The sequence below is a fragment of the Bradysia coprophila genome, chromosome II (genome assembly GCF_014529535.1).
Source record: "Bradysia coprophila strain Holo2 chromosome II, BU_Bcop_v1, whole genome shotgun sequence".
Classification (NCBI taxonomy): Eukaryota; Metazoa; Arthropoda; class Insecta; order Diptera; family Sciaridae; genus Bradysia; species Bradysia coprophila.
This window is the reverse complement of record NC_050735.1, coordinates 644,745-671,125: the sequence shown is the minus strand read 5'-3', so window position 1 is coordinate 671,125 and position 26,381 is coordinate 644,745. Positions and strand designations below refer to the sequence as shown.

At 34.8% G+C, this 26,381-nt stretch overlaps 1 protein-coding gene across 2 annotated transcripts in view; it reads left to right on the top strand.

Annotated features, from left to right (window-relative positions):
• LOC119069777 (acetylcholine receptor subunit alpha-like 1) overlaps positions 1–26,381 on the top strand; it is a 125,150-nt gene that overhangs the window by 80,195 nt on the left and 18,574 nt on the right. For both annotated transcript variants that reach the window (XM_037174034.1, XM_037173956.1), the window contains exons 4-6: positions 5,056–5,262; positions 13,422–13,466; positions 21,115–21,224. In XM_037174034.1, coding sequence (XP_037029929.1) covers positions 5,074–5,262; positions 13,422–13,466; positions 21,115–21,224 — 344 coding nt within the window. In that variant the 5' untranslated portion in view covers positions 5,056–5,073. The remainder of the gene's footprint in view (positions 1–5,055; positions 5,263–13,421; positions 13,467–21,114; positions 21,225–26,381) is intronic.

Here is a 26,381-nt window from a genome sequence, read left to right as displayed (position 1 = left end):
TGGATAAGTGAACCATGCGAGAAGGTAGGTGAATTTAAGAGCGAATGAAAAAATGAAGAGAGTCGTCAACAATCAATTTTCTTCGTGACGTATGAAGAGGCGAAGCACAAGTTTTTCGTTGGAATCGTGAAATAGTTATTTGTCCACCAAGGGGGAAAAGTTGGAAATTTCAATTGAAGAGTGTTGTTTGGATCCATAGCGTAGCGAGAGCCACACAAGCCACCCGAGAAAACAAAATTTCCTACTTTTCTCCCGAGGTCAACACAACGTTTTTCACAACAACAACAACTACCGAATTTTCAGCTAAGGTGAGAAAAAAAAACTATTTTCTCGTCCACGTTGCAAAAATTTGGTTTCCAATATTAGCCTTTCACCCTCAACGAACCGAATGGAAATCAGTGCAACTGAATTGTACGTAATGTATTGACTCGACTCGCTCCGACCACAGAGTTGTCTCAATCAAATTCGTCCATGTTTCTATCTCCGCATCATCAGTAATTGTATGGCAATCAGTAATTACAGTTGTCCCTTTGAGTAACACTTTATTCAACATTTATTGAATTGTAACATGACCACATTGAACACTTCACCTTTCGCCCACGTATACGATTTACATGTAATAATATACTCTCAATTAACTTGATTTACCTTTGACTTCGGGTTCATGCCTCAGTAGAATTTAATATTTTCGCAGAGGAATTTCCCGTATTGAATTACTCCGAATAGAATTTGCATTAAATTGGTTTCGTTTATTCTACAGCAAACACTTCTCTCATCCCGTATTCAATTACCGAACGTAGAATATATCACAATAAATAAGCGTTCGATCAGTCACATTTCTTTTTGCCTTTTCGTTTTTTTTTTTTGTTCGGTAAATCTAATTTGGAAAATCACCTTCAGAAAACGTAAAGTAGTTTTTCTCGTCAATTCAAAGTTCATGGAATTTATGGATAAAATGGCGGTTCGGGTACTTTTTCATATCCGATATGTGACTGCTTCAAATGCAAATTTAAGTGCTAAAAAGTTTTTGGAAAGTGATCCATTATAACGGGTGACGTTATTTTTGATTTTTCTGGTTGGATTCATTTTCGGGTATAATGTAAATCAAAGTGGGGCAAGCATCACTTTTCTCTATTTTTTTACAGATGATGTTGGGTAAAGAAGAGACAAGTTTGTAGGCAGACGAATAAATAATAGAATGTGTTAAGGGAACCTATTAGACAGAGAATCTTTAATGAAATGTATCCAATAATGGTTAGATATACTCTGACAGAAGTAGAAATATAAATTTTTCAATCGCATATTGTGGGTTATCCTAGCAGTTGGACAATGTACGCATTTCCTAATAAATGTAAAAGTCTTGCAAAATTAATAAAGACCCCAAGTGAATAGTTAAATGCAGTAAAGTGACGTGTCACATTAGCGAATTGTAAGAAAAATTAAATTTTATTTATTTAGATCCGCTTCACGACGTTAATTTAAATTTTTTAGATGATCTAAAACAATAATTATTTATGACATCGAGTGGAAAGTACTTTAGATGCTCTAGATGTGTAATTGTAACGTGTCATAATACACATCGTGGGCCTAATAAAGTACTTCGCGCAGAGAGTCATACAACTTTTTATGCCACAGAGGCATCCAAAGTTTGCAAATATTACATATTATGATGCTGAGTGGCATAAAAGATATTTATGCTACTAGAACTGTAAAACGGCATCTCTGTTCGAGATGGAGTACTACATCAAAAACCAAGATACCGTTTTTTATATTCAGCGTGTGAAAATTTGCTTACTCCACCGTAAAGTGGACTTTCGGGTAGATATAATAGATATAAAAAAAACATTGACAGCCTATTCAAAACTAGAGGTTAAATTACCGAAATTGTCAATTTCATCTGTGAATTATTTAAATTCGGTTATTAATCGGCCTTGCTCGATACGGAACTAAACGAATTACATTTTTCTTACAATTCGCCAATGTCACACGTCCCGTTTCTGCATTTAACTCTTTAAATATGACGATATAGAAACTCAAACAAAAACCAACGGCCAAATGATCATGTTAATATTTTACTTCAACAAACAAACTGGCTTCACAATACGCTCTACAATACTGTATCTTAAGGTCAATCCTATTCGCAACAATAGAGGTATTCCGTTTCACTCGATCTTTTTTCCAAAGTATATAAACACTGAAGGCAGTTTCACACGGATCCACACTTTCAGGTGAATTTAGCTCCGTCATGTTGCACACAAATTTAATTTGTTTGGTTGAATCTAGTGGTGAGTTTGGAAAGATTCAGCTTTGTCATAATGCACACTGCACACATATTGAATTCGTTTGCGTCAAGTTGCATTCAGTGGTGAATTGGAACACTTTAGCGCTGTGTTATGTTGCACAAGTCTAAGTTATACAACATTACGAAAATGAATTCACCTGAAAGTTTGGATCCAAAATAACTCTGATCCGCTATATACTTCGCTTTTTTCCACACAAAACTTTTTTCGATTTTCTTTATTGGCATCGGCGCCATTCCACTCTGAGTAACAATCTACGCCCGGAACTGCTCAACGAAAACACAGCCTTTCTCATAGGTCAAGCATAAGCGCAGTACAATGCCAGACCAGCTTTATAGTAATTGTACTCGATGCACACAGCCCGACCACAAGATTGAAACTTCTTCGAAAAATTTCCAGAAAATAAAACTTTCGAGAAAATCATTACATTAGTAGTTAATTATTGCCGCCATTGAATTGGTGGTATCCCAGTTATAACAATTAAAATCACAACTGATTCGTTCCACTCCCTCGGCAAGTCGACGTGGTAAAGGCCATTACAACAATGTTTATTGTAATTGGGAACACTGGTTTTTATTACATTCCACATTGCATGGCTCTACTTTAACGACTACTTCTGTGCAGTTAGTTCCGAAAAGTTTTCAATTCGAAACCTTCTAAAGGCCATATAATACACTTCTGCAAAACGACACACCATCAAACTCTTTTTTTTCTTCTTCTTCTTCTTTTCCACTATCATCCACTCCACTTACATCCATTAAATGAAAGTTGGAAAAGTTGTCGGAACATGTTTTTAACTACTCTAGTTACCGACTGCTATTGAAATTCTTTTCGTGAAAAGATTTTTTTTTATTAAAACACTCGTAATGTTGTTTGTTTATGCGAAAACTGTGGCTGGTTTTATTGTTATGTTTTCGACATCAACAAAATAATGTTAATAATCAAACTTTTATGTTTTGTCGTATAACACGGATGTTACGTGATTGTTTAAGTACGATGGCAAAATTACCTTAATTCACTCAAAATCAATTGCGCCAATTTAAGCTTTTTAACGTTCAGGGAAAATGGGTGAAACTAAGCCGACCGAAATAAATATTGCTGCCGGTATGTGAATACAAAAACGAAACATTTGCGCTATTCGTGCACTCTTTTCGCTATGTACACGGCAAAATAAAATAAACCAGGCAGGAGCGCTTGATTCGACTAGGTACCTGAATTGTATAGTAGTATTATATTTAGCGAATAAAATTCATTCAATTTATGTCAGTGTTCATTTGAGTTCATTTTAATTCAGTGTATTACGTCCCTTATTTGACGTTTCAAAAATGAACCGCTACTGCCTGGTTTATTTTACTCTGCCGTGCTATGGACCAATTTTTTCTTTTCTTTGCTTTGTGCATCTGCAGGTTGCAATTTCGATTTGTTCGGTTTGGCATATCTAAAAATTGGTATTTTGTTCATATCTCTACATTGCAACAACAAGAAATTGCTTCACAAATTAACTAGTGAATTCTTTTAAATCATTAGTTGACATAATGGAACTGCCATACCGTCTTAATATAATGTTGACATTGCCACACACACACCCACACATACAAAAATAAGGAACCATTTTCCTTACTGCAACCACATTTTCTTTCCGATCAGAAAACCGATATATAGAATCGGAAAAATGTTTTCGAATGTAATATCCGGTCACAAGAAATCATTTGTGTTTGTTTTATTTATGCGGTCTTCATAATAAATTATTTGAAATTGGAATCAATACCTCTCTACCGCCTTGAATTGGTGCTATCGTTTTACTTAATATTAGATTTTGCTCACGTTCGAGTTTATCTTAAAAAATATAAATGGATATTGTGTGGAGTCGGGGATTTTTAAAAGTCCATTCCAATGGCACTGAAGGCAACGTTATTACATTTCAGCGTTGGAATGTTGTTCGGCTGAGACATTGTTCGAGTAGACAATTTTCAAACATTTATTGCCAGTATTAAATTGGCTGTTATGTTTGTATGACCATACGACTTATTTATATATGTATTGATAGTCAGTGAGTTGGGAGTTTATATTCGTTTTGTTTTCGTCGGTATATATACAAACAGTTATAGGTGGAAAAAAATACCGAATTTCGACCCAACTCCTCGAGCCAGAACACAAAACGTGTTCTTTCGTTTACGAATGCTTTTGCATTCAATAAAAGTCAAATATAAATCGGTTTACCAATCATACTTAATAATCTGGGATTTCGTCTGGATGTTATAGCCATTAGTACGTGATAAGCAAAGGGAAAGCGAAGCGGACCCATTGATAACACACTCCCAAATAGTTTACTTTCGCCTATATTTGAAAACGTGTGAAATTTTTGTTCGAGATAAACAAAATGAAATTTATCAAATAATTGAAGTAGAAACACAAAACAGAAACTCAATTAAAAGAATTTCGAAAATGTTGTATAGTATGTTACGTACCTGCGAGAAAATTGGCTTAATCGTGAGGGGGAAGTTTGTCCTCAGAGCCGAAGGCGAGGGAATATAATCTCCAGAGCGAGTAAGCAAATTTTAGTGGAGTGTTGTATTCCCACTCGTCAAAATAAAAATTTGGAACCTCGGACGTAATGGACTATTACGTATTACATGCTAGCGTCCGGTAAGCACTTTTTCACAGACACAAGCGGTGATGTAAAGTGCAGTTTACCGCGCGTTGGCATGCAAACGTCAGTTATATTACTAATATAAAATTGCAATTTCAATTTCAGGGGTGGACCTGGCCTAAGATGGGGAGCGTGCTGTTCGCGACTGTGTTCATAGCGTTACAATTTGCCACTGGCTTGGCCAATCCAGAAGCGAAACGTTTATACGACGATCTCCTGAGCAATTATAATCGACTTATTAGGCCGGTTGGCAACAATTCGGATCGCCTAACCGTTAAAATGGGATTGAAACTGTCACAGTTAATAGATGTTGTAAGTATCATTATATATTGTTATATCATTATATACAATTTGATGCATGGTTTTTACGTGGAAAACTATTATTAATAATAAAACGAATGGTTCGTTTTACCACAGACCATTTTTTTCGGTTAATTAGGTTTGCGTTTTTTGGCAACCATGATAACATTATCACTTGTGTGGTGGCTAACAGATATCGTAAATTATTGTTGTATAATGAAATTACCCAAGAATTCCACACGGTTCTATGTCAACACTAGGCATCGAGCAGGGGCAATTTATCGGACAACAATTTCCCATAAATTTCGATTTTTTTTTTTTGGAAAACTTAGGAAAATACGAAAAAATATTGGAAAATGTCTATGGGTTGACAGAAATGACGTTTCTCCATCTCTGAATTTGGAGAACTTGGGGCAGATATAAATTGTGCCTGCTTAGCTATCCGGATCTCTACCAGTTTTTCTAAAAAAAAGAGCTTGATTTACGAAGAAATAGTGATTCGAAGCGATACTAGCATTTCTGTTTCATCTGCTGTTTCATTTCCTTCGATACCGCGAAGACCTCCGGAACCAGTGGCGGTCAGAGGTTAGCGTGGTTTTCAGTCGTTTCAACTGGTCCGTGACACAAGACAGCAGTACACTTTCAGTTGAACGAGTTTCGAAAGTTTACAAGAGCAAGTTCATCTTCTGGATGGAAAATCGGAAAATCGGAGGTCGAAACAGCATTTTATCCCCACTTTCGTTTCACGCGATCCATGGGAAAGGGAAGAGTAATTATGCTATGTTTGTTTGTTTTGTTGATTGTTCTGTATATTAGATAACGCCACCCCTGGAATTAGTATGTTTTCCAGGTAAAATAAAGTTTTGTACCTTCGGAATTTTGAATGACAGTGCTATGAACAGAGCCAAATTAATGATATTTCATTCTTGTTATAATTCTTAAATATGGCATGTCCCGTTTCGGCATTTAACTATTCATGTATTGGCAGATTGAAGTGATCATTACCAATTTTTGAATGATGAAAACTTTCAATGCCTACGTTAAGGCTGGTATATACGTCGAGCGTAGCTAAAAATCTCTTACAAATTTGTCAGTATTTAGTTACGCACGAACAGTGTATATAATGACGGAACAAAAATGAGCTTTTCACAAAACAGGCGAGAAATTGTCATTTTCTCCCCTCCGCTTAAACTCCGGAAACCTTTGTTGCGAAAAATGTTGTGTTGATTCAGTTATTATTTTGCGATTATTTTAAAATTACAATATATGACAATTGATCATATTCCATTTATGCATTTATATAAAATTAATCTCCTCCAACCCAGAGGTGTATGGGACTGTGCCCAAAATCGATACAGCATTTCCTCTTTGTATTGCGATTCCAAGTCTTTGGATCAGGTAACTTCTGGATTTCTTCTCTCCAGTAGTGTCGATTATAATTTTGCCAATTTTATTTACTAAATTTCGACCTTCTTCTGACCAGCTTCCCAAAGTTTCGACGGCGATCGGAACGAAATGGAAATATTCATTTAACGGTTCATATAATGTTTTCTTATAATTTTCTCTCATCCTAGCTGCTTCACCAGCTTTTTTGCTAGTTGCTTTTACATAAGATTTGGCCAAAGTGTCTGCGCACGTAAAATCCCAAACTAAAGGCTTACCTTTATGCCAAGGTATCAAAGTTAGCCCGTCCGGTTGTTTGCCATCAGATCGGTTGCATCCAACCGGTTCGCGAGTAGCCGGAACACCACCAGTAACGAGGGATCGCTTTATCAAATCGTTAAACATTTCATGTCTAGCTCTTCGACCCGCGCTCGATTTACAACAAAGACCGTGGTAGCCAAATTTATCAGCCTCAGAACCACATCGACAAGTATGAGCTTGTGTTTATTGGAAAAAAAGTTGCCACGAAATGCAATTTCTAGTTTTTCTTCCCTCGTTAGCTATTCGTTTACAATTAATTTTCGCTTCAGCTAAATATTTTTTTAATGCATTGGTATTCGGAAAAGTTTTGCGTAACTAAACTCGATGACAGTTTGTTAATATAATCGAATATTTCAACCCGTAGGTAAATCGAATGATTTAATAAAAATGTTTTGAGATATTATCGAATTGTAGTTGGCTACATTGAAATTCTAAAATTTTGTTGTTGTAACTTATTTATTTCACCTATTATAATGTCAATTGTCTTATATATTGAAGCCATGACGTTACTACGCAAAAATTACTCGGAATTTGAAAATAACTTTTTTTCGTTATCTCGATGTATATAGATCATCTTCAAGATACGGTACTTTCAGACGTAACCTCACTTAAGTTTCGTTAAATGTTTCGTTCATTCATTCATTTGTGCGAGATTTTTTTTTAACGTGGATGACATTTCTTGACGTGGTTGACATTTGAAACGGCCTTGAAGATGATCTTTACCAGGCAGGCTTTAGTGAAAAACTCTACGTAAAACTGTACCAAATGTGTATCTTATTATACAAACTGATGTTGGGACCGCATTTTATCGTACAAATACCAGGCTATGTATGATTAGTTTAATAAATTTTCTACATTGTATGTTTTGGATCCAAAACTCTATCGAGCCAGATTTTCATAAAGAAAATGGTCACCCTCCTTTTAAAAGACGACCACTGTGTCTTGGTAGACACAGTGGTCTTGGTCAAAAATTAGGTAAAAAAAAGCTTTACAAAGACTTCCACCAAGTTCTTCGATGTATCTATGCAACAGGTTGTACGTCAGATATGTGCCAGTACATAAATAAAATTAAATGAACGTTTTCCCATCTATATATCCACAGAGAGAGAAAGGTGTAACAGACCAGAAAATCTGTAACAAAAACACACATGATGAATGTTTTACATATAAAATGGTGCAAAATACTGGTAAAACGGTATTTTATCAAGTGAAAGAGGATAATAATATGCTTATGTGGAAATGGAAAGGAAAACATTTTTATTTATTAAATATACATCTATTGAAGCAGCTGAGGAATGCTTCTCTTCATGCATAACACTTTTCGCATCTCTAAAACAAGTATAAGAAATGAAAAATATTAGCAAGTTATAAGAAAACTATCTGCAGATGGAATTTCAGGTTGGCATTTCATCTTCGTAAGAGCTACAGAACCGACTCCCTTTCCATTTTTCCAAGTATAAGGATGTTGTTGTTTTATAACAACTACAGAAATTCTAATCTTATGTTGAACACACTGCTGTTGGGTTTTTGTTATAATAAATATTGTTTATACGTGTCTGTACTTCCGAGCATTTTTGAGTTGGGTATTCGGTGAATGTATAACGGCATTCTCTTATGTATATAACAAAAAAAAAAAACCGAAGAGGTAAAATTGTCGAAATGCTAAAACTTTAATATCGTCAGGCAAATTTGTACAAGCGGCAAACATATTTTTCTATTCATAAATTTTTCCTTAATAATTTATTCACTTTTGAATCTAGAAAACCGAAAATTTTCATAAGCTGAATAAGCTGCATTATTTAGTTGCCATTGCCATATTTTATGTACTTTTGGCACATTAAATACATCTATATACGATATGTTAGTACACTATACCTTATGTTCTACTTCACACAGCATCAAACCGTAGCATTACATATCCATATATATATTAGAGGAACGGTGCTTTGTGTCGTATCCCAGTCGGCACAAGTATAGTATCACGGATGGAACACCCAAATTAGGTATTACAAAAATGACGCTAGCAAATGCTTTTTGCTGTTACTGTATTTGACTGGGTTTTTGCTGTTGTGTACACACACACTAACACCCAATGACTATGCGGCACATATATATATAAGAACGTTACGATGAAAACTTTATGAACCACACGAAATGTTTGAACTTAAGATCCACATATTTTGTAGCAGATTATGTGGATAAAACAGTATTTCAACGACATTTTTGAAATACTTTTAACTATGTCGCTTGTAAAATTTTATTACTTTTTCATACATATAAAATATGCTTCTTTCTCGAGTGGATGGAAAATATGTCGACAAAAATGAATATGACGGGTGGAATTGTCAAACATATAAGTATGTATTGTGCTTCTCGCATAGATGACGATGCCTGTGTAGTGTAGGTACACAATATACCTGGATTGTGTATACTTTTGATTTTCCGCCTTGATTAATTTAATAAATTGTGCTGTTCTTTTTCCTTTCAACAGTTAAATATGCCACTTATTTCGCCAAGATTAGGAACGGGAATTAACTTTGTTCTGTGTTGTACAACACAATGTTACACATCTGGATTTTTTTTTTGCTGCTGTTTTGTTGTTGTAAATGTACACGGTACATTAATAATCAAACGGTTTTTAGCACGAGAGTGGCATATTAAAGCTTAAAAATACAATTTTTCGGTCGTAAAACATTTGATTGGCTGCAGTGTAGTTACGACTTGTTTTCGTAGACGACAATAAAATATTTTAAAAAGGAAACTAAAAAGGAATTTTAAAATTGCAACGAAAAATAGAATTTTTGTTATCAGTTTAAGACATTGAGTCTGACTTTTCGTTTGATTTCACCACAATTCTGCTTGTGCAGAATCAGCAACAGCTAAACTTCACCAGCTGATCAACAAACACACTTTACTTGTATAATATATAGTCGAAACACATTCTAAACAACGAGTTTACTACAGTCATACGTGATATGTGCGCACATAGCTGACCTTAATGTATGTATGCACTGTATGTAGTTTGCCTTTGAATTGTTTTCGATACAATACCTTTGTCGACCAGTTGGAGATGTTCAGCTGTTGCTGATTCTGCACAAGCTTTACGTTTAATAACTGTACATTTAAAAGAAAAATTTTTGCTCTGCGAACATCTGTACATTCGGCCGCTCTTCCTTCTCATGGTTTTTTTTTTCGCTCGATTCCTTCAGTCTTCATACACCAAATGAGTCTATACACTGTACAATGTACAGGGCTGGAATAACATTGCAGCGCCCTGATTCAGGGCATGTGATCGGTAATAGTATATTACTTCCGAGGTTCCAAGTTGTGTATTTGATAAGTGGAATGCGACCCGAAGGGTGTATTGTGTATTCGACTATAAAATGTCGATAAGTTGATCGTTTGACAAACATTTGTGAAACTTTGTCAAATACTAGGCCCTGGTTACCAGTGAATATGGCACGCACTCTCTTGTATAGATTACACAGACACTCGTTTTGTGTAGTAATATAGACTAAAGGTATTAACGCTGATTATTATTGTATTGGCGCAGACGATCAACTTAATCGAAATAATAAGGCTTCATTTCCACTTACCAAAAGCCTTTTTGAGAAAAGTACTCCGTTTTAGAGACAAAATTGAATTTTTTCAATTTTTGCTTTGTCGCACTTTCACGGCTCACTAACCGAGTACTTTTTGTTGAGTGGAAACCATACTTAAATACTTAATAATGTACTTATAAACGCTATATAAATAATAATGACGTCACGCATACCGCAGACTATGGCAGAATTAATGTTCAGTATAATACTCCGAAAAAACAATATTTAATGTCGATATATTCACCGCAATGCAATATTATATGTTACCGGTGAATATGGCACGCATAATACTCTCTCGTACATTACACAGACCCTCGTTTTGTGTAATAATCACTGGAGTTATTAATGCTGGTCATATTCACTGGTAACATAACGTACTATTATTTATAGACATACCAAAAAAAGAGTTCGGTAAATCTTCACTGAGAGTCAGTTTTCGGTAATATTTGGTAAATTCTGTAAACAATTTTACCAATAACAGGTCTACCCTTGAGCCAAAAAAAATTGAATCGAGATTTTTACCGTTCATGTCTCACAAATTTTTCATCTACTTTCTGTTGTAATGATGGAAATGGATTACGGAGCTGTATAAATGAAAACCACTCAGCTTGGTTAACAAAAGAAAAAAAAAATTATTGACGATGCCGGATATAGTCTTTGTATACATAGATAGAGTGTTACCTGATAACACTTGGTACTAAAGCAATAAGTCTGTTTAATTTCTTCATATTAACACTTTCTCGTGCCCTTAGCAAGGAGGGTCCGCACATGAAACTAAACCAGCCCTGTTTTTAGTGTCAAAAAGCCCACTCACCCTCCGATTGGTAATGGATTTATAGATGAACCCTCAAATATATCGAGAGGCACGAATTGTAAGAAGTCGTCATAACTTTCGATTTAATTTTTTTTGCCATAAACCTGTCGAAAACTAAGCGAACGTATTCTACTCTGTATACCATGTACACCAAACTACCATATCGTTCTAAACTTTTCAGATATGAGCAGCTGTATTTGAGACATTTATTACTAAAAATGAGAATGTGCCGCTAGATTCCCATGATATTTTAGTGACAAATTCATGTACAGTGGACGTCAGTGAAATTTAGATTTTAATTTGCTTCAGCTGTTTTGCAACTTATTCACTTAAACGGCTTATACTTGATTATTAAGGTGGACACGCGCTTGTTAAGTTGAATTCACAGTCATCCGTTTTGCCTCCATTTTCATTCAGTTTTACCTCCGTGTACGTGACAGTTGTGTGAGGCCACCGTTAGTGTTAAAACCAGATAAGAAGTTTTGTTTCACTGACGTCCGCTGTATTCTGTGCTCTGCCCCAGTTTCAGAAAATATTCTAGTTCTCTTTCAGATTAATTCGAATACGAAAAAAATTTCAATTATATTACAGGTAGCTGCACAAAGTGCTATGCATCAAGCATTTCCTTTTCCCACTTTATTCCGTTCGTCCGCATTATACATTAAAAACCAATTGATATCAATATTGCGTACTCATAACGAGCTTCTGCAGCTTTGAAATTAGTAATTAGATTAATTTAAACTTATGTGAAGATATTCTGAGCCTATTAATCATGGTTATAACAGAGCCAAAGCAAATTGGTTAATATTATAACATTAAACGACCATATTCAGGCTAACACAAACATCATAAGAAAATTAAACAGAAGAGGCATATTGCATGTGTGAATGGTATCGAACCGTGCAACGTTTAAATTATAGTCCCAAATTGGTTTTCAATGGGAATATTGACTGGGGTTATAGATCTTTCAAGTTGTAGATACGACGTACTTTCATAATTGGCTCACAGGAATTGGATCTAATGTTAATATATCAGAAATGGTAACTTTTGCAGCATCTCCCATTTTATTTATATAATTACTCAATGCTGCTTTATCAGCATAAAAAGTCAGGGATGAAACTGCAAAGCTAACACGTTACATTATACATTTACATGTAAAATAGTTGTGATTGTTGGTTGAATTTTGTGCCAAAATAGGAAGATTTTTTTTTGTTGGCTGTAATGCAGCATGCGGAATACAAATGAAGAGATATAGAAGCTGTACGACGTACGTATTGTTGCAATGAAAAATGATCTGGGATTTTTATTTTCATAGGTTTGCAGCTTTCGAAACTGGGAAGACACACACTGTTACACTTTTAGTAAAAATTGATACGATAAGCAATGCACCTTCTGATCCTATTACACTCAATGGTTCCAAGTTGTGAATTTTGTCAGTTTTACTGTCACTGGGAGATCAAAGAATGGATTAGTTCGGTGCCTGTGAGATGGTTTTTCTTCTATTTGTGAAACAGTACGAGGGCCGTAATGCCATTAGGGATTTTGCAACCATTAAGGAGAAGGATTTTCGATTGTTCTATCATTATTTTCGTCCATGTGTTGAGGTTATGTTTTCTTCAGTCGATTATATTTTTATGTTTGTCGGTTCTCACTCGAATACTCGATACAATTCCAACAGTAGCGGGCACGGGGAACCCAATTAATATTTCTTTGCTTTCGATATACTGAAGAGTTATCATTTAATCATCAAAATAAATCACGAAAAAAATTGAATTTTCGTTGCGAGTACGTTCACTTCATCTGAGACTCTCGCTTCGCTCTGGCCGCAAACTTTACACTCCTTAATTTTTGTTCTGTTCATTCACTTCTGTTAAAAAAGCAAAATCTAATAAAACTGAAAACAAAATAGATAAAAATGTTAATTTTGTTTGCAGTTGAAATCAGTATGAGGTCTGAGGCTTGAGATAATCAGCATTGCACCGCAAGACAAACATTTTTTGTAACAAATTAATTTTACAAATTTTTTAACTGAAAACATTTTTCCTTTCCAGAATCTGAAAAATCAAATTATGACGACTAATGTGTGGGTGGAACAGGTGAGTAAAAGTTTCCGTTGTGTAACTTTATTTTTATGAGCAAAAGTTTTTTTGTTTAGTGTCAGACATGACAATGTACTTATTATGCATTATCGTGCATATGGCAGCTCAACACAGGTATAATAAGTAATGTAACATGGTAGCACTGAAACATTACACCACTAGTGTAACATAGCAATTAAGCCATCAAAGAAGGGTTATAAAATTGCAACTGGAGTTAATTGAAAAATATCATGAATTTCAACTAAATTATGCAGTACGCAAATGGTGTTCTCTTCGCAGACATTTAAATGATTGAATCAGAAGTTGCTTCCAGCGAAGCTTTGCGTTTCGACTTCGAATGAAAGTTTTTTGAATATAATTTATAAACAACAAAGAAAAACGAACATTCTCCACCATATCCATCGTTACGGATCTGCGAAGTTGTAAGTGTAAGCTTATAAAGTATCCAAGCAATTACATTGATGTTTTCTCATTATAATTCATGTATCAAGGTATCGCAATATCGGTGTGCGTGAAAAAGAACTTGAAGTAGCTATGGGAAACGCCTGAAATTCCTTCTTCTGTGTTCTCTGATTCTTCTAATTAATAGTTGTCGTCAGGGAAATTTAAACATGACTTTGCTTCAGTTGTTTTTCAGCTGATCCATTTCTACGAACAAAGCTGTTCATTTGTACGTATTTAAACCGTTTTACCATTACCACGCATGTGCGTGTAGCTACTTCATCCACATAACGACAAATATGAATTTTGTTTGTATGAATGGACCAGCTGAAAAACAGCTGGAGCAAATTAAAGTCTTAAGTTTCACTGACGTCGACTGTATGGTATGAATCTAGGTTTACTCTTGTTTAACGAACTTTTTGCGGAAAATATTTCACTATTTTTACTCGAGCGAAAAAATATGAAAGAACGAGAAGAGGTGCGGTAAACAGTGGTTGTGAAAATTAATTTTCAATCGACATAACAATCCGAATCCCTAATTGTTTTCTTATTCATTTTTAACCTATACAGCCTCAATGCAAACTAAAATCATTTACGGGCCACTTATGCATAAGTTACAAAGGGAAAACGATAGATGTCGCTCGTTGATACTATCGGAACCTTTGACCAACGAACCAATTAAATCAGACACATTGCGCTATTGAATTGTTACGTATCGAATTCCTCTAAGGCTTATAAGGAATGACAAGATAATCTCGATTCTTTCTGTCAGCTGACAACATTCCTGGGCCTGACTTCACTTCACTTACGCTGCCGTTCATTCATTAAAATAACATTTTTCACTTTCCCCTTACCGTCTATTAACCATGTACCAATCATCCAGACGTATAAATACTCCTTTTGACCAGCATCAAATTAAAGAGACAATTTATCGTGCCGAGGAATGCATGTTGCATCTGATGTTCAATTTATATAATAATGTTTGTAGTGGAAGGAAAACAACATATCTTCGTAATTTAATACGAGTGTGTTTGCTCATAATGTATAATGGAAGCTCAACACGAAAGATAGTTTCATCTTATAACCCTCTAAATTGAACCTTTATAGACCACTTTGTAAAATTCTACCAATGATAATCAATATTATACACGAGAAGGGAAAATTTTCAAAACTTATACCTTACATTTCATGCTGGGTGTATGTTCGAGTTCTTTTTTTTTTGCTGCCATAGAATCGTTATACAACGTTAACATTACACACAGTTATTCTTCTGTTATTCAGCTACCGTTCACTGTTTCATTTATGGAAGTGAACCAAAAAGCATAGATATAACATGCCATATAATCCATACACTGCATTCACTGCTAGAACTCTTCTCAATTTGTGCACACATACAAAGATGAATTTAAATTCTATCCCGAAATCCCAATCCTAATTTTGAATTTTCAATGCAAACTGGTAGTATGTCTCTACCAGTTTAGATATTGAAAGTAGAAAAATCGTTGAATGGTTTTCCACTTTTTTTTCGGGGATGGGCTCTACACTGAAAACAAGATAGGTGGTTTGGCATTCTCTTATCGTATCCTCTCCATGTCTTATTACATTTAAAAAAAAAAGTAAAAATGGGGAAATGAAAATGTAGATTCGAGTGTCTCACATTCACGTTTTATAAGAGAAAATGTTTATTTATGTGCATTTACATTTGAATAAACTGCTCTTATGTGGGAGCGTCGTCTCCTTGTTAGATGTTCGCATTGTTTTGCCATCGTATTGTTATGTACCCGTTTTTGGGAAGATATCATTTCAGCAAAGAAAAAAAAACCTCCGAGACACAATACTCTTCATTTCCCGTCTATAATACCGCGACACCCTGGTTATAGATATATACGTCAGCGTACTGTTGTTTTATGTATACTCTATACCATATATACTCGAGCCAAAAGACACAATTCGTAAACAGCACCATATTCTGTGGGAATAAGAATATTTTGAAATTCATAGTCAGTCGCACAACACAAATCCCATGATAATTTTGCTATTAGTTTTGTTTCATACCAAAAAGTGAGATGTATTGTTGGTTCATATAAATGCATAAATAAGTCATAAAATGTGTGTGTAGAGAACAGTTTTCTGATTAATATCAAATAGCATGAGGGAGGAAGCCGAATTGAGTTTATACGTGGTTGAATTTCGCCTCTCAAATAACAACCTATATGTCTAATGGGGCCAAATAATTTTCTTTTATTAGGCTCTAATAGCATAGCATTTCCGGAATGTGTAGTGTGTGATTCTTAACGCACATGGCATGGTCTGTTACATGTATTATGGTTCGTGTTTCGAATCTTGTTCAGTAGGTCAATTGATTGTTGAAGCTACTGACCCGGTTAAGATATGTCCTGATTGTATACTTGTATCATATATATATATATATATGGAATAGTACAAGAAAGTTATCGGTTCAATTATTCGCTGGCAGCAAATCGTAAAATTGTTGTGATAATTTGGCAGAAAATATCAATTATTGGAACAGCAGCTGTTAAAATGCGGTCGTTCTAGTTCTATTGCGAAATAAAGTCAAAGTTGAATATAAAGAAAATTTATCGCATGTACGGAAAGTATGTCTGTCTTCCCGAGTCCGAATGTACAGTCTACACGTAAAATGGACGCTTGAAACAGCAGATGGTAGTTTATGTTCAATTTTTACGTTCTACGATTTTGTAGCAATTTTATTAAATTTTTGAACACATCAGGAACTCAGGCTATAAGTAACGGTCGTTCGAATCAACCGAGCGTAAATTGTTTACTGTATGGTTTTGACGTGTGGCAGTGAAAGATGTGCTACAATCAGTAAATGAATTTCTTGTGCAGAATTAGCAACAGTTGTTTATCCATCAGGTATTGAAGAACCACAATGGATCATTGATTACGCATTAGCCATTAAATTAGGAATTTGAGCACCATGCAAAGTCAGCGCCCCACGATACATATTTTTTTTAAATTAGAATTTTTGGAGACAGATCAATCACTTTAAATCAAATGTCTTCCGAAAACGTATTTTTCATCTGTCTTCAGAGGTGATTTCGAAAAAAAGGAGACAGAATAAAGTTTAGAAACGGTTAATCAGAGGCGTACGCAGAAAATTTTCTGACCTGGACGGTTTAAATTTTAAAACGTTTTCACCCGGCCGGTTTCTGATAAATTGCATTTTTAGGGTACAAGAATCGAAAACTTGAACCTTTTGACCCGGGCGGTCGTAGGTGGATCTGCGCCTGTGGTAAAAATTATTCTATACATTTCATTCTTTTCTTAAAAATAGTGTCATACGGATGGCGCTGACTTCACATGGTTTTCATACTTCGCATTCTCCCAGAGGTGAACACAACGTTTTTCATGCGTGTTGTTTTTTGCTGTTTTTTCCACGAAACGACAACATACCATTTTTTTTTTCGAAAACATTACCAAAATGACAGTTCGAAGTAGAAAAATTCTATTTTCTCTCCACGGGAGAGAAAGTTCCGCAATATTCTCACTAGAAATGTCATTCCAATGGAAAGAAAATAAGGCAAACGCGCGCATGAAATAATTTTTTGTTCAACGAGGGAACAAAAGTTGGAAATTGCATTTCACGTATATCACAACAAAGGCTTCCGAAGTTTCAGCGGAGTGGAGAAAATGACTATTTTCTCGCCTGCGTTGTGAAAAACAATTTCTTTACTGCACAATTTTCCGTGAGTGTTCAATAAGGTGCGACTGAATAGTGAATAAACTATAATACACCCGAGGACGGAAAAACAAGGAACTCTGACAAGCCACAAAGAATCCTTCGAAAAATTTTGAAAACTAGAAAATTATGAGAAAACTAAAAAAAATCCAGGGAAAACCTTAAAAACAACATTTTTGTGATACTATGAGAGTCCTTGTAAATCCAGCATAACCGACAAAGAAAAATCTTATAAAATCATAGAAAATGCTCGGAATATCTTTGAAAATACTTCTGTCGACGAAATTTACAAAAAACAACTCAAGTTTGTGATCCAAACTCGAACAACATTTATGGATTTCACTAGAATACAACCTCTTCATACATTATTCTAGATTCTGTTCCATTTAGATGTCAATTATTCGTAGAAAACCGTAAATACAAAATGAATGAAAACTTCATACGTCTCCATTCTTCATGCGAGTTATCTGCACAATTTTCGTTAAAGTTTACATCTATTCCCGTTAGAGGAGAATATCTCTTGCATTATACCTCGATGGTCAAAGTTAAGTGAAGCAGTACTTGAACTTTCAAGCATAATAATGTGGATCATATTGAAACGGGAATATTACGTTGATTATATTAATATGTTAAGTTCTTCCACTCGTCTCGCAAAATGATGCACAAATTACTTCCGGCAACGAATATTTTAATTGAAGAAATCTCGAGAAAATATAGCTTTCCCGTACCGAGCATACAGTTTTTCAGTAAAATTGCCTTGATTGTATATCATGGGTCTTACAACAGAAAATACACCGTGCGTAACACTATGAATAAAAATGTTTAGGAAATGTGGTTTAAAACGGTAAATGTAACACTTTTCTGCTCTTTATTAACACCACCAATGCTCAACCAATTTTAAAAAACTTTTTTTTAATTGGATTGAGTATTGAAATCTTCAGGTCAAGTTCGAAAATAGGTGGTATCGGTATCGGAGTAGCTGGCAAAAGAAGCCATTTCTACTTTTTGTTAATACGATGACTGGACTGGTTCTCAACCAATGTTCAAACAAATTGTTTGGTGGATAATGGAATTCCTGAGGTTAGGTTCCAAGATAGATTATACTGGTCTGACGATCCAGCTGATGTTGGTAAACGAAGTTTTATACCTATTTCAATAGTATTTTTGTTGTTACCTTGTTAACAAGAACGACTAAACAGAACAAAAATTATTAAGTGTAAAGTCACGAGTTGAAGTTTTATTGAAAATACATGCCATTTTTTAACTGGGGCTTTTATAGATAATACCAATCTAATGTGAGCACAAAACTAGACCTGTATGTACAAATACAAAAACTATTGTGAAGTTCACACAGTCAAGCGATCTGACACACCCAACAGGTGTGACCTAGTTAAACTACCGTTTACCGTTTTACCCACTCACAAAATTTATATCGAAACTTCGCCGATTTTCTCTTCGTAATAATTCAATAACACCATTCCCATATCGTGAACCATATAACTTTTCAGTCAATTGAAGACATGACAAGACCACAAAAATCGATTTCACCTAATTAATTAATTATCGAAATAAATTCGATTTGTTGATATTAAATACAAATAGAGTGATTGATTGATGTCCATTCATTGAATACATATACTGAAATGTATCCTCAATGCTGTCCCAATGGATAGGGTGTTGTAATCGTTTATTGATTATTTTTTTTCGGTCTGTGTTTGTATATTATTTTATCGAAATGAAACGGCACAATCGAACAAACAAAAAGTAATCTTCCTCTCTGTATAGATTGAAATTAGTTCATTTCGAAGTAAATGTTTGCAGTGTTCGATACTTGTTTCAGGGAACTTGACCATTCGGCTGAGAATGGCATGTTAAAGTGGTAATTTTAGCTGAAAGATGAGAAATATTTTCCAATTAATTATTGGGAAATATGCCAAGCCAGAACAGTGAAGTATCAAAAGCGACATTGTTAGTTTTGATGGACTTTGGTATTCAAATTAGAAAATGTTCGGATTTCTAGTTTCAAGTTATGGTTTCAGGCAATAATAAGCGTTCCAAACTATTTGTAGTACAAAACATTGTTACAATGTTGCGATTATTATCAAATTAACTGAGTAGACAGACTAGCTGTAATATAAGTTCCAGTGGGAAATTTATGTTTCAACAAATTTGATGCATAAAGGCCAATAACGTAGCGAAAAATGATTTTGTAATTTTTGTTAACAAAGGATTTTCAAATAGGAGGATTTTCAATGTTTTTTTGGTGGGATTTCCTGATATTAGGAAAATTTTGTTTATCGCTTTCAAGAATTTCCATCGATTGTTGAGGATTTTTAGGTCTTCAGAACTTTTTGAAAATTTTCTTCGATTTAGTGGATTTTCTTCGATTTAGAGGATTTTGATTTTGAGGTTTTTCTGATGAAAGGATTTTCTAGTTACAAAGATTTTCAACGGATTTTTTCGGTTGATAGAGGATTTTTTAGTTTATCCCGCTCTTAGAGTATGTGTACTACAAGAACTACATTGGTATTGACATTTTTGATAGGGAGGTGCGAGAAAACAGGACAAGTAGGAAAATATGCAGTTTTTCTTGCTTTTTCACCAATAACTACTGTTGTACAAACCAGATTTTCTTAAAAATAAATATTTCGTTTCGTCTTGTCAATACCTTTTATTTGTTGCGATTTTCTTGGATCTAGCGTCGGTGTTGTGACGAAAGAAAACGAGGATTTTCGCAGTATTTCGAGGCTTGTTCACCTCTTCATCAGGCTATTAACTAAAATGAAAACATAAAATTTACTAATTTATTGCACAATCATCACAACTGACTTCTGTTACCTTTTACCTTTTGTCTGACACATCGCACACCATTTCTGAGCCTGCGTGTCTGTTTTTCATCAGTCTTTCAAGCATATGTATCTCTGGACATTTTCGCTCAAAAATGATGTACGGAATGTCAAATGAAAGGCTCTGACGAGAAATTTTCCTGTTTTCCCGCACCTCTCGGTAGAATTTCTTGAAATAATAGCAAGACACTCGATCGCTGTTTCTGATAGATCTGAGAGAAAGTTGAAATACGTTAATATGCAGTTCAAAAATACCATTTCTCATCAGGCCATAGCGACAGTGATATTTGCTCACGGAAAAGTCTAGCGAATCATAGTTGAGATGTAATTCAACTCATCACCAGACTTCCTAACTCGTGGCTACTATGAAAAAGCTGCCACAGAGCAAGGTTGTTTTTTTCAAGAAGAATCATAAATCAAGTCGCATATGAATGGACTTATCCTTTGCTTTGAAATTATAGGGCCACCATTTCGCATATTTTGAACAAATTTTTGCTTAGAATCGTGTTTTACGTCGATTAAAAATAACTTGTCAAGACGTCTTTAAACAAAACATTCGTCAGATTCCACTTCTATGCTCTTCTCGGTAAACGAAGCTAAAATATGTGCTTTACGCTGATGGCGTTTTTTTTTACAGGAATGGTTTGACTATAAATTACGTTGGGACCCCGGAGACTACGGCGGCGTGGATACGTTACATGTGCCATCTGAACATATTTGGTTACCGGATATTGTGCTGTATAACAAGTGAGTGTTGGATTATTTTATTTCGTATAAAAGCATATAATGCATAATGAGTGGTGTGAGTGACGTCAGCCACATTTTCTGATATTATATTGTGGTATCCAATGCTGTTGTACTGGTGTATTGGTAAAATTGAGTTTTCCTTATGAGTTACGAACAACTTTCAGTTTTTATGAAAATAGTTATTGTGGAATTTGTATCGGTCAATCAGGATGTGTTACCATCCGGTTTGAACATTAATATTACTATGCTGTGAATTTCTCCATCAATCTATAAAAACAAAAACTACGTTCATCATCCTATAAATTATCTGCATTTTGAGCACGCAATTTAATATAATTTCATGTTCTGGTGGGACAGATCGGGTAACTCAATAATCTAATTTCAACTCAATTATGAAATGAATTCGGTTTTGTGCGTAATGTTGCATGATTAAACTTTGTATATAAAACAAGCTTCAATTTACACCGGAATAATATTCGATTAACAGTTCTCATTTTATGATTGAGTGACTGAAACCGTCAAGTGTTAATAAATTGATAGATTTATTAATGAATAAATAACGCGTTGTGGCTAATGAAGTTTAGCGAAATTTTTTTCCAGTATAATCGTAATTCACACAATACTAATTGACGATTAGTCGGAGTTTATCTGGGAAAATGCCCTTACAGTCAGAGACAGTGAATTTTCAGCATGAATTTGCTTCAGCTGTTTTTCAGCTGATCCACACAAACAATCAAAACTGTTTATACGTCTTGATACCGTTTTACCACACTCGTGCATGTATCAGCTTCAACTGAATAAACAGTTTTGATTGTATGTGTGGATTAGCTGAAAAACAGCTGTAGCAAATTCATGCTGAAATTTCAGTGCATCTGACCGTAGTTTTGCCCGGCTACCAACTTTTTAGTTAACAGAAAAGTCACTGACAACAAATAAACTTATCAGTAAATCACAACCCTCCACCAACAATTGTCACAGTTAAAGCACAAAAAATCTCCAATGTTAGCATAGTTGAAGTGGAGCTTTAAGAAAATTGATTTATGACATTCAGGCCTTGGTAAAGTTCATATCGCGATTACTACATAGACATAGATAGGCAGGATTTACGTGGGTAGAAGGCTGAAATCAAAATAAACCGTGTGTATACACCATTTCAACGTTCACATAATCTATGGTCTATGATGTAGTGTCCCATAATTTAAGGGACTAACGCATTCTACTGTACATATCGTAATCGTATTTTACTTTCGCTTCAATTTCGTATGAATTTCGTTGGACTTGTTTCGTGAAATTGGTTATCGATTCTTGAATTTAAATTCTCGAAATTTTACGAAAATTTCTAAAAATGTTCAAAATTCTAGAATTCAAAATGTTTTGATAATTTTCAAAAAAGCCCTGTCTATTAGTCTAATACGTCTATGAATTACCATCATGGTTGATTGAATTCAATAATCTGAATTTTCTCAAAAATTTCTCCTACAATTATTAAACGCAAAGCTTGTGCAGAATCATCAGCAGCTTAACTGCACCAGTTGATAAACAAACACACTCTACTCGTATAATATACAATCAAAACACTTTCTAAACAACGAGCTTACTACTGTCTTACATGTTATGTGCACCTTATGTATGTATGCATTGTAGCTAGCTTGCCTTTGAATTGTTTGGATACAAAGGTATTGTCTTTGACGAAAGATTAGTCTCCCTGAAATATTCTACTTTCTACAAGAACCTGAAAATGAACTTAGGGGATTGCAAGGAGGACCGCACTGAATTTGCAACTCTTTTTCCTCGTGCAACTCTTTTTTTTTCCACGTGCAACTCTTTATTTTTACGTGTAACTCTTTTGCAACTCTTTTTTTCCGCGTGCAACTCTTTTGCAACTCTTTTTTTTTTCAGACTCTTTGCAACTCTTTTCAGTGCGGTCCTCGGGGGATCGATTTCCTCTTACTTATTCCATTCGCAGTGTATCTCATTCAGCAAAAACGGTGTGATATTCAACAGCCTTATAACACTTATCAACAATGACTTTCAATCTATAGGCCAGAAGAATTGAAAGCCGATAATGTTTCTAGGGAAAAAATTACATCTACCGAGTCAACAGCATGCCTGTTTTATGTTATTTTATGTTATTTTAATTAACAAAAAAATTAAGGTAAATATTCGGCAAAATGTAAAGCATTCAAACGCGTAATAAAACGTTGCCAACGATTCGACAGGCGTTCAAAAACACTGAATACCAATTATTTAAATATTTAATTTTTCATCAATCTGTAAATGATATTTGCTGCTCTATACTACATAAAATTCATTTCAAATGAAATCATGTAAATATTTTCAATTATTAATCGGTTGTGAAAGATGTGTGCGCCGCTAAACGAATTATATCGGCAGCCAAATATCCTCAACTGTTAAATCCTAATACACTTGGCTTAATCGAACATTCGATATATTTAACGTTACGCTTTGGTTTCCGATTCCAAACAAAACCATTACCCTCCAATAAGATAAACTTAAGGCCCTAAACTCCGACTCGTGCGAAAACCGGAATATGCTAAGAATTTGCTTTTTTTTAGTTCCAGCTACAATAGCTTTCCTATCGCATACCAACGAGCTTTTTTAGCGTTTAGGTTGAGCAGCAAGCTCTAGAATTACATTCAGTTAAACATGCAAATTAGTGAGAGTAGAGCCTTACTGTCTTGCCCGGATATTTGTTGTTAATGTTAATACTTGTGTGACATTTGTAATTCGAGCCGAGGACTTTATCCTACGCGTTGAAACAACAAAATCTTCCAGCTGGACAGTACCGTGTTTCATTTGCTTGCGGCCAGAAAATGTGATGTGTCAAGCGAACAAGATAACAAGATTCCTAACTGGCGCCTGAAATGTGAATATTAGTAAAAAGAAAGTCGACACACAATTCTGTTAGGTACCCATTGCCTACTCATACACTTATGAAACCGCATTGTATATAATCGGTGAGCGTTAAAATTAAAACAAACGCGAAAATAAAACTTTTTTTTGGAGTGGTGCTTAACCAATAAAAAAACTCTTTTTCCCACTTTCCGTATGTAGCGTATACAAATCGACTAAACTTTTGTGCTATAGAACGTTTTATTTATATGTTCAAAAAGTAATCACCTCTTCGCTATTCATTCGAAACATCAATAAAAAGCAAGAAACAAAAAGATAAAATCAAAATCAATCCAGCTTATATAAACAATATACATACTGCCACTGCCGCTGTATATAATATATAGAGTAAAATACAGGCCAAAGTTATCTATAAAGTTGATGGCAATACCATCCAACATTCTGGCAATATTTCTTCTTCTTTAATTCGGCGAGAGATGTGTATCTCGAACGTTAGAGGGCACAATATTTATCTGCCTTAGTATGTCTATACTTACCACATCAAGTAGAGCTCAAACTTTGCTCTTGTTTTATGGAAAATTCAATGTCTATGAGTGTACATATTATTATTAACTTCTGTTTTACCACAAAAGTTTATGATAATACTCTTTCTTCGGTTTTTGTTGGCCCTTCTATCTCTCCCTCTACCCAATATTATATATTGCGTTAGTGATACCATATCTGGCCTAATATCGCTTGTATACGGTATACGTTTTGCTATATGGAACAAAATCCCGCTGCTGAGAGAGGTATTCGTTCATATATAGATATGGTAGAGCCAAACTCATTGCCACCACCAGCAAAACCAGAAAAACCTTTTATTATACTGTTCGGAAGACAAAAGCAGTCACAAAAATGGTACATCGTTGTTTCATTCAGCTATTATTATGGTAGTCGAATTGAAAATGCCATCCCATACAATTTTATGGTTCGACCATCGATAATTCTATTTGAGCTCGGTATAATAATATATCCGGTTGTGTATATTTGTGATTTTTTTCAAAACCCGATAAAATAAATAGAATTTTGAAAAAGGTGGTCCGGGCGTCGGATCAACATTTGTTTTGTGTTTGGTCGGGATGGCTGGTGTATGTGTGTTATTAAAAATACCAACTGAGTTTTTGTGGCTTTCGTTCACAATCTGGTAGATTTCGTTTATTTTGCGTCATTCGGATTGTTTTGAGACCCTCACTAACAGAATTTAAGTCCAACATTCGGTTCAGCCTGGACCACCACCGACTCAACGTGATTTCCTGATAATTATACATATTTACGTCTGCTCCAAATAACTAAGCTCGAATTTTCACTGGCCGAACAAACACATAAAATCGTGAGATCGATCGGTTTTCATATAAATATGGATGAGTTATGTCTCGGTGGATGTAATTTGACAGTAATTTGACAATTAGTTTGTCCATGAAACCTATGAGCAATGAATATAAACCAGCAGGTCTAACCGGTCTAACCGAGGAGGACATAATGATTTTAAAAACGTAATCAAACGCACTCAATAATGAATGCGGTCAAGATAAATTGACTGATTTTGAAGAATAGGCCATGCCGTCTGAGGAACATAGCGGAAATTTTAAAGTGCCTATTTTTAGGAATGTAATTCTTAAAAATTCTTTTAAATTTTCTGAAACTTAAAGGGAGTTTTTAAGAAATTTGAAAGAATATTATGGAATTCAATTCCTAAAAATAGAACCCTGATATCTCACATAATTGTAGAATACACACATATGTTCCACAATGTATCATATGTTCCACAACGTATCCTATTCTCCTTCATACTTAACAATGTCTGTCTTCACTTAGTTTTTATTGCTTTGCTGTCAAAATCCTTTTGTTTTTGAATTTCGTTTACAGGTCACGTCAGTGAAATTTAGACATGGATTTAATTCAGCTCTTATTCACCTGGTCAAGACATCCAAACAAAAGAGAAGAACAGCTGAAACAAGTTTATGTCTTAATTTCACTGACTTTCCCTGTAAAAAATAAGGTGCTAAGTAGATTATGCATGTTGTTCAGCCACTGAAGATGCCATCCAATGCGATGTGCGATATATTTATACGGACTTGCTTTTAATTTCACCTTCTTGCGGAATCTTCAGCCAGCTGAAATGCCTACAAATTCCTCATCGTCTTTTCTTAGGGTATTTTCCGACAATAACGATCTGTTGATCTCAGCTAACTGGTCATGAAACACTATTGCAGTAGGCGGAGGTCTGGATTTTTAAACGCATAT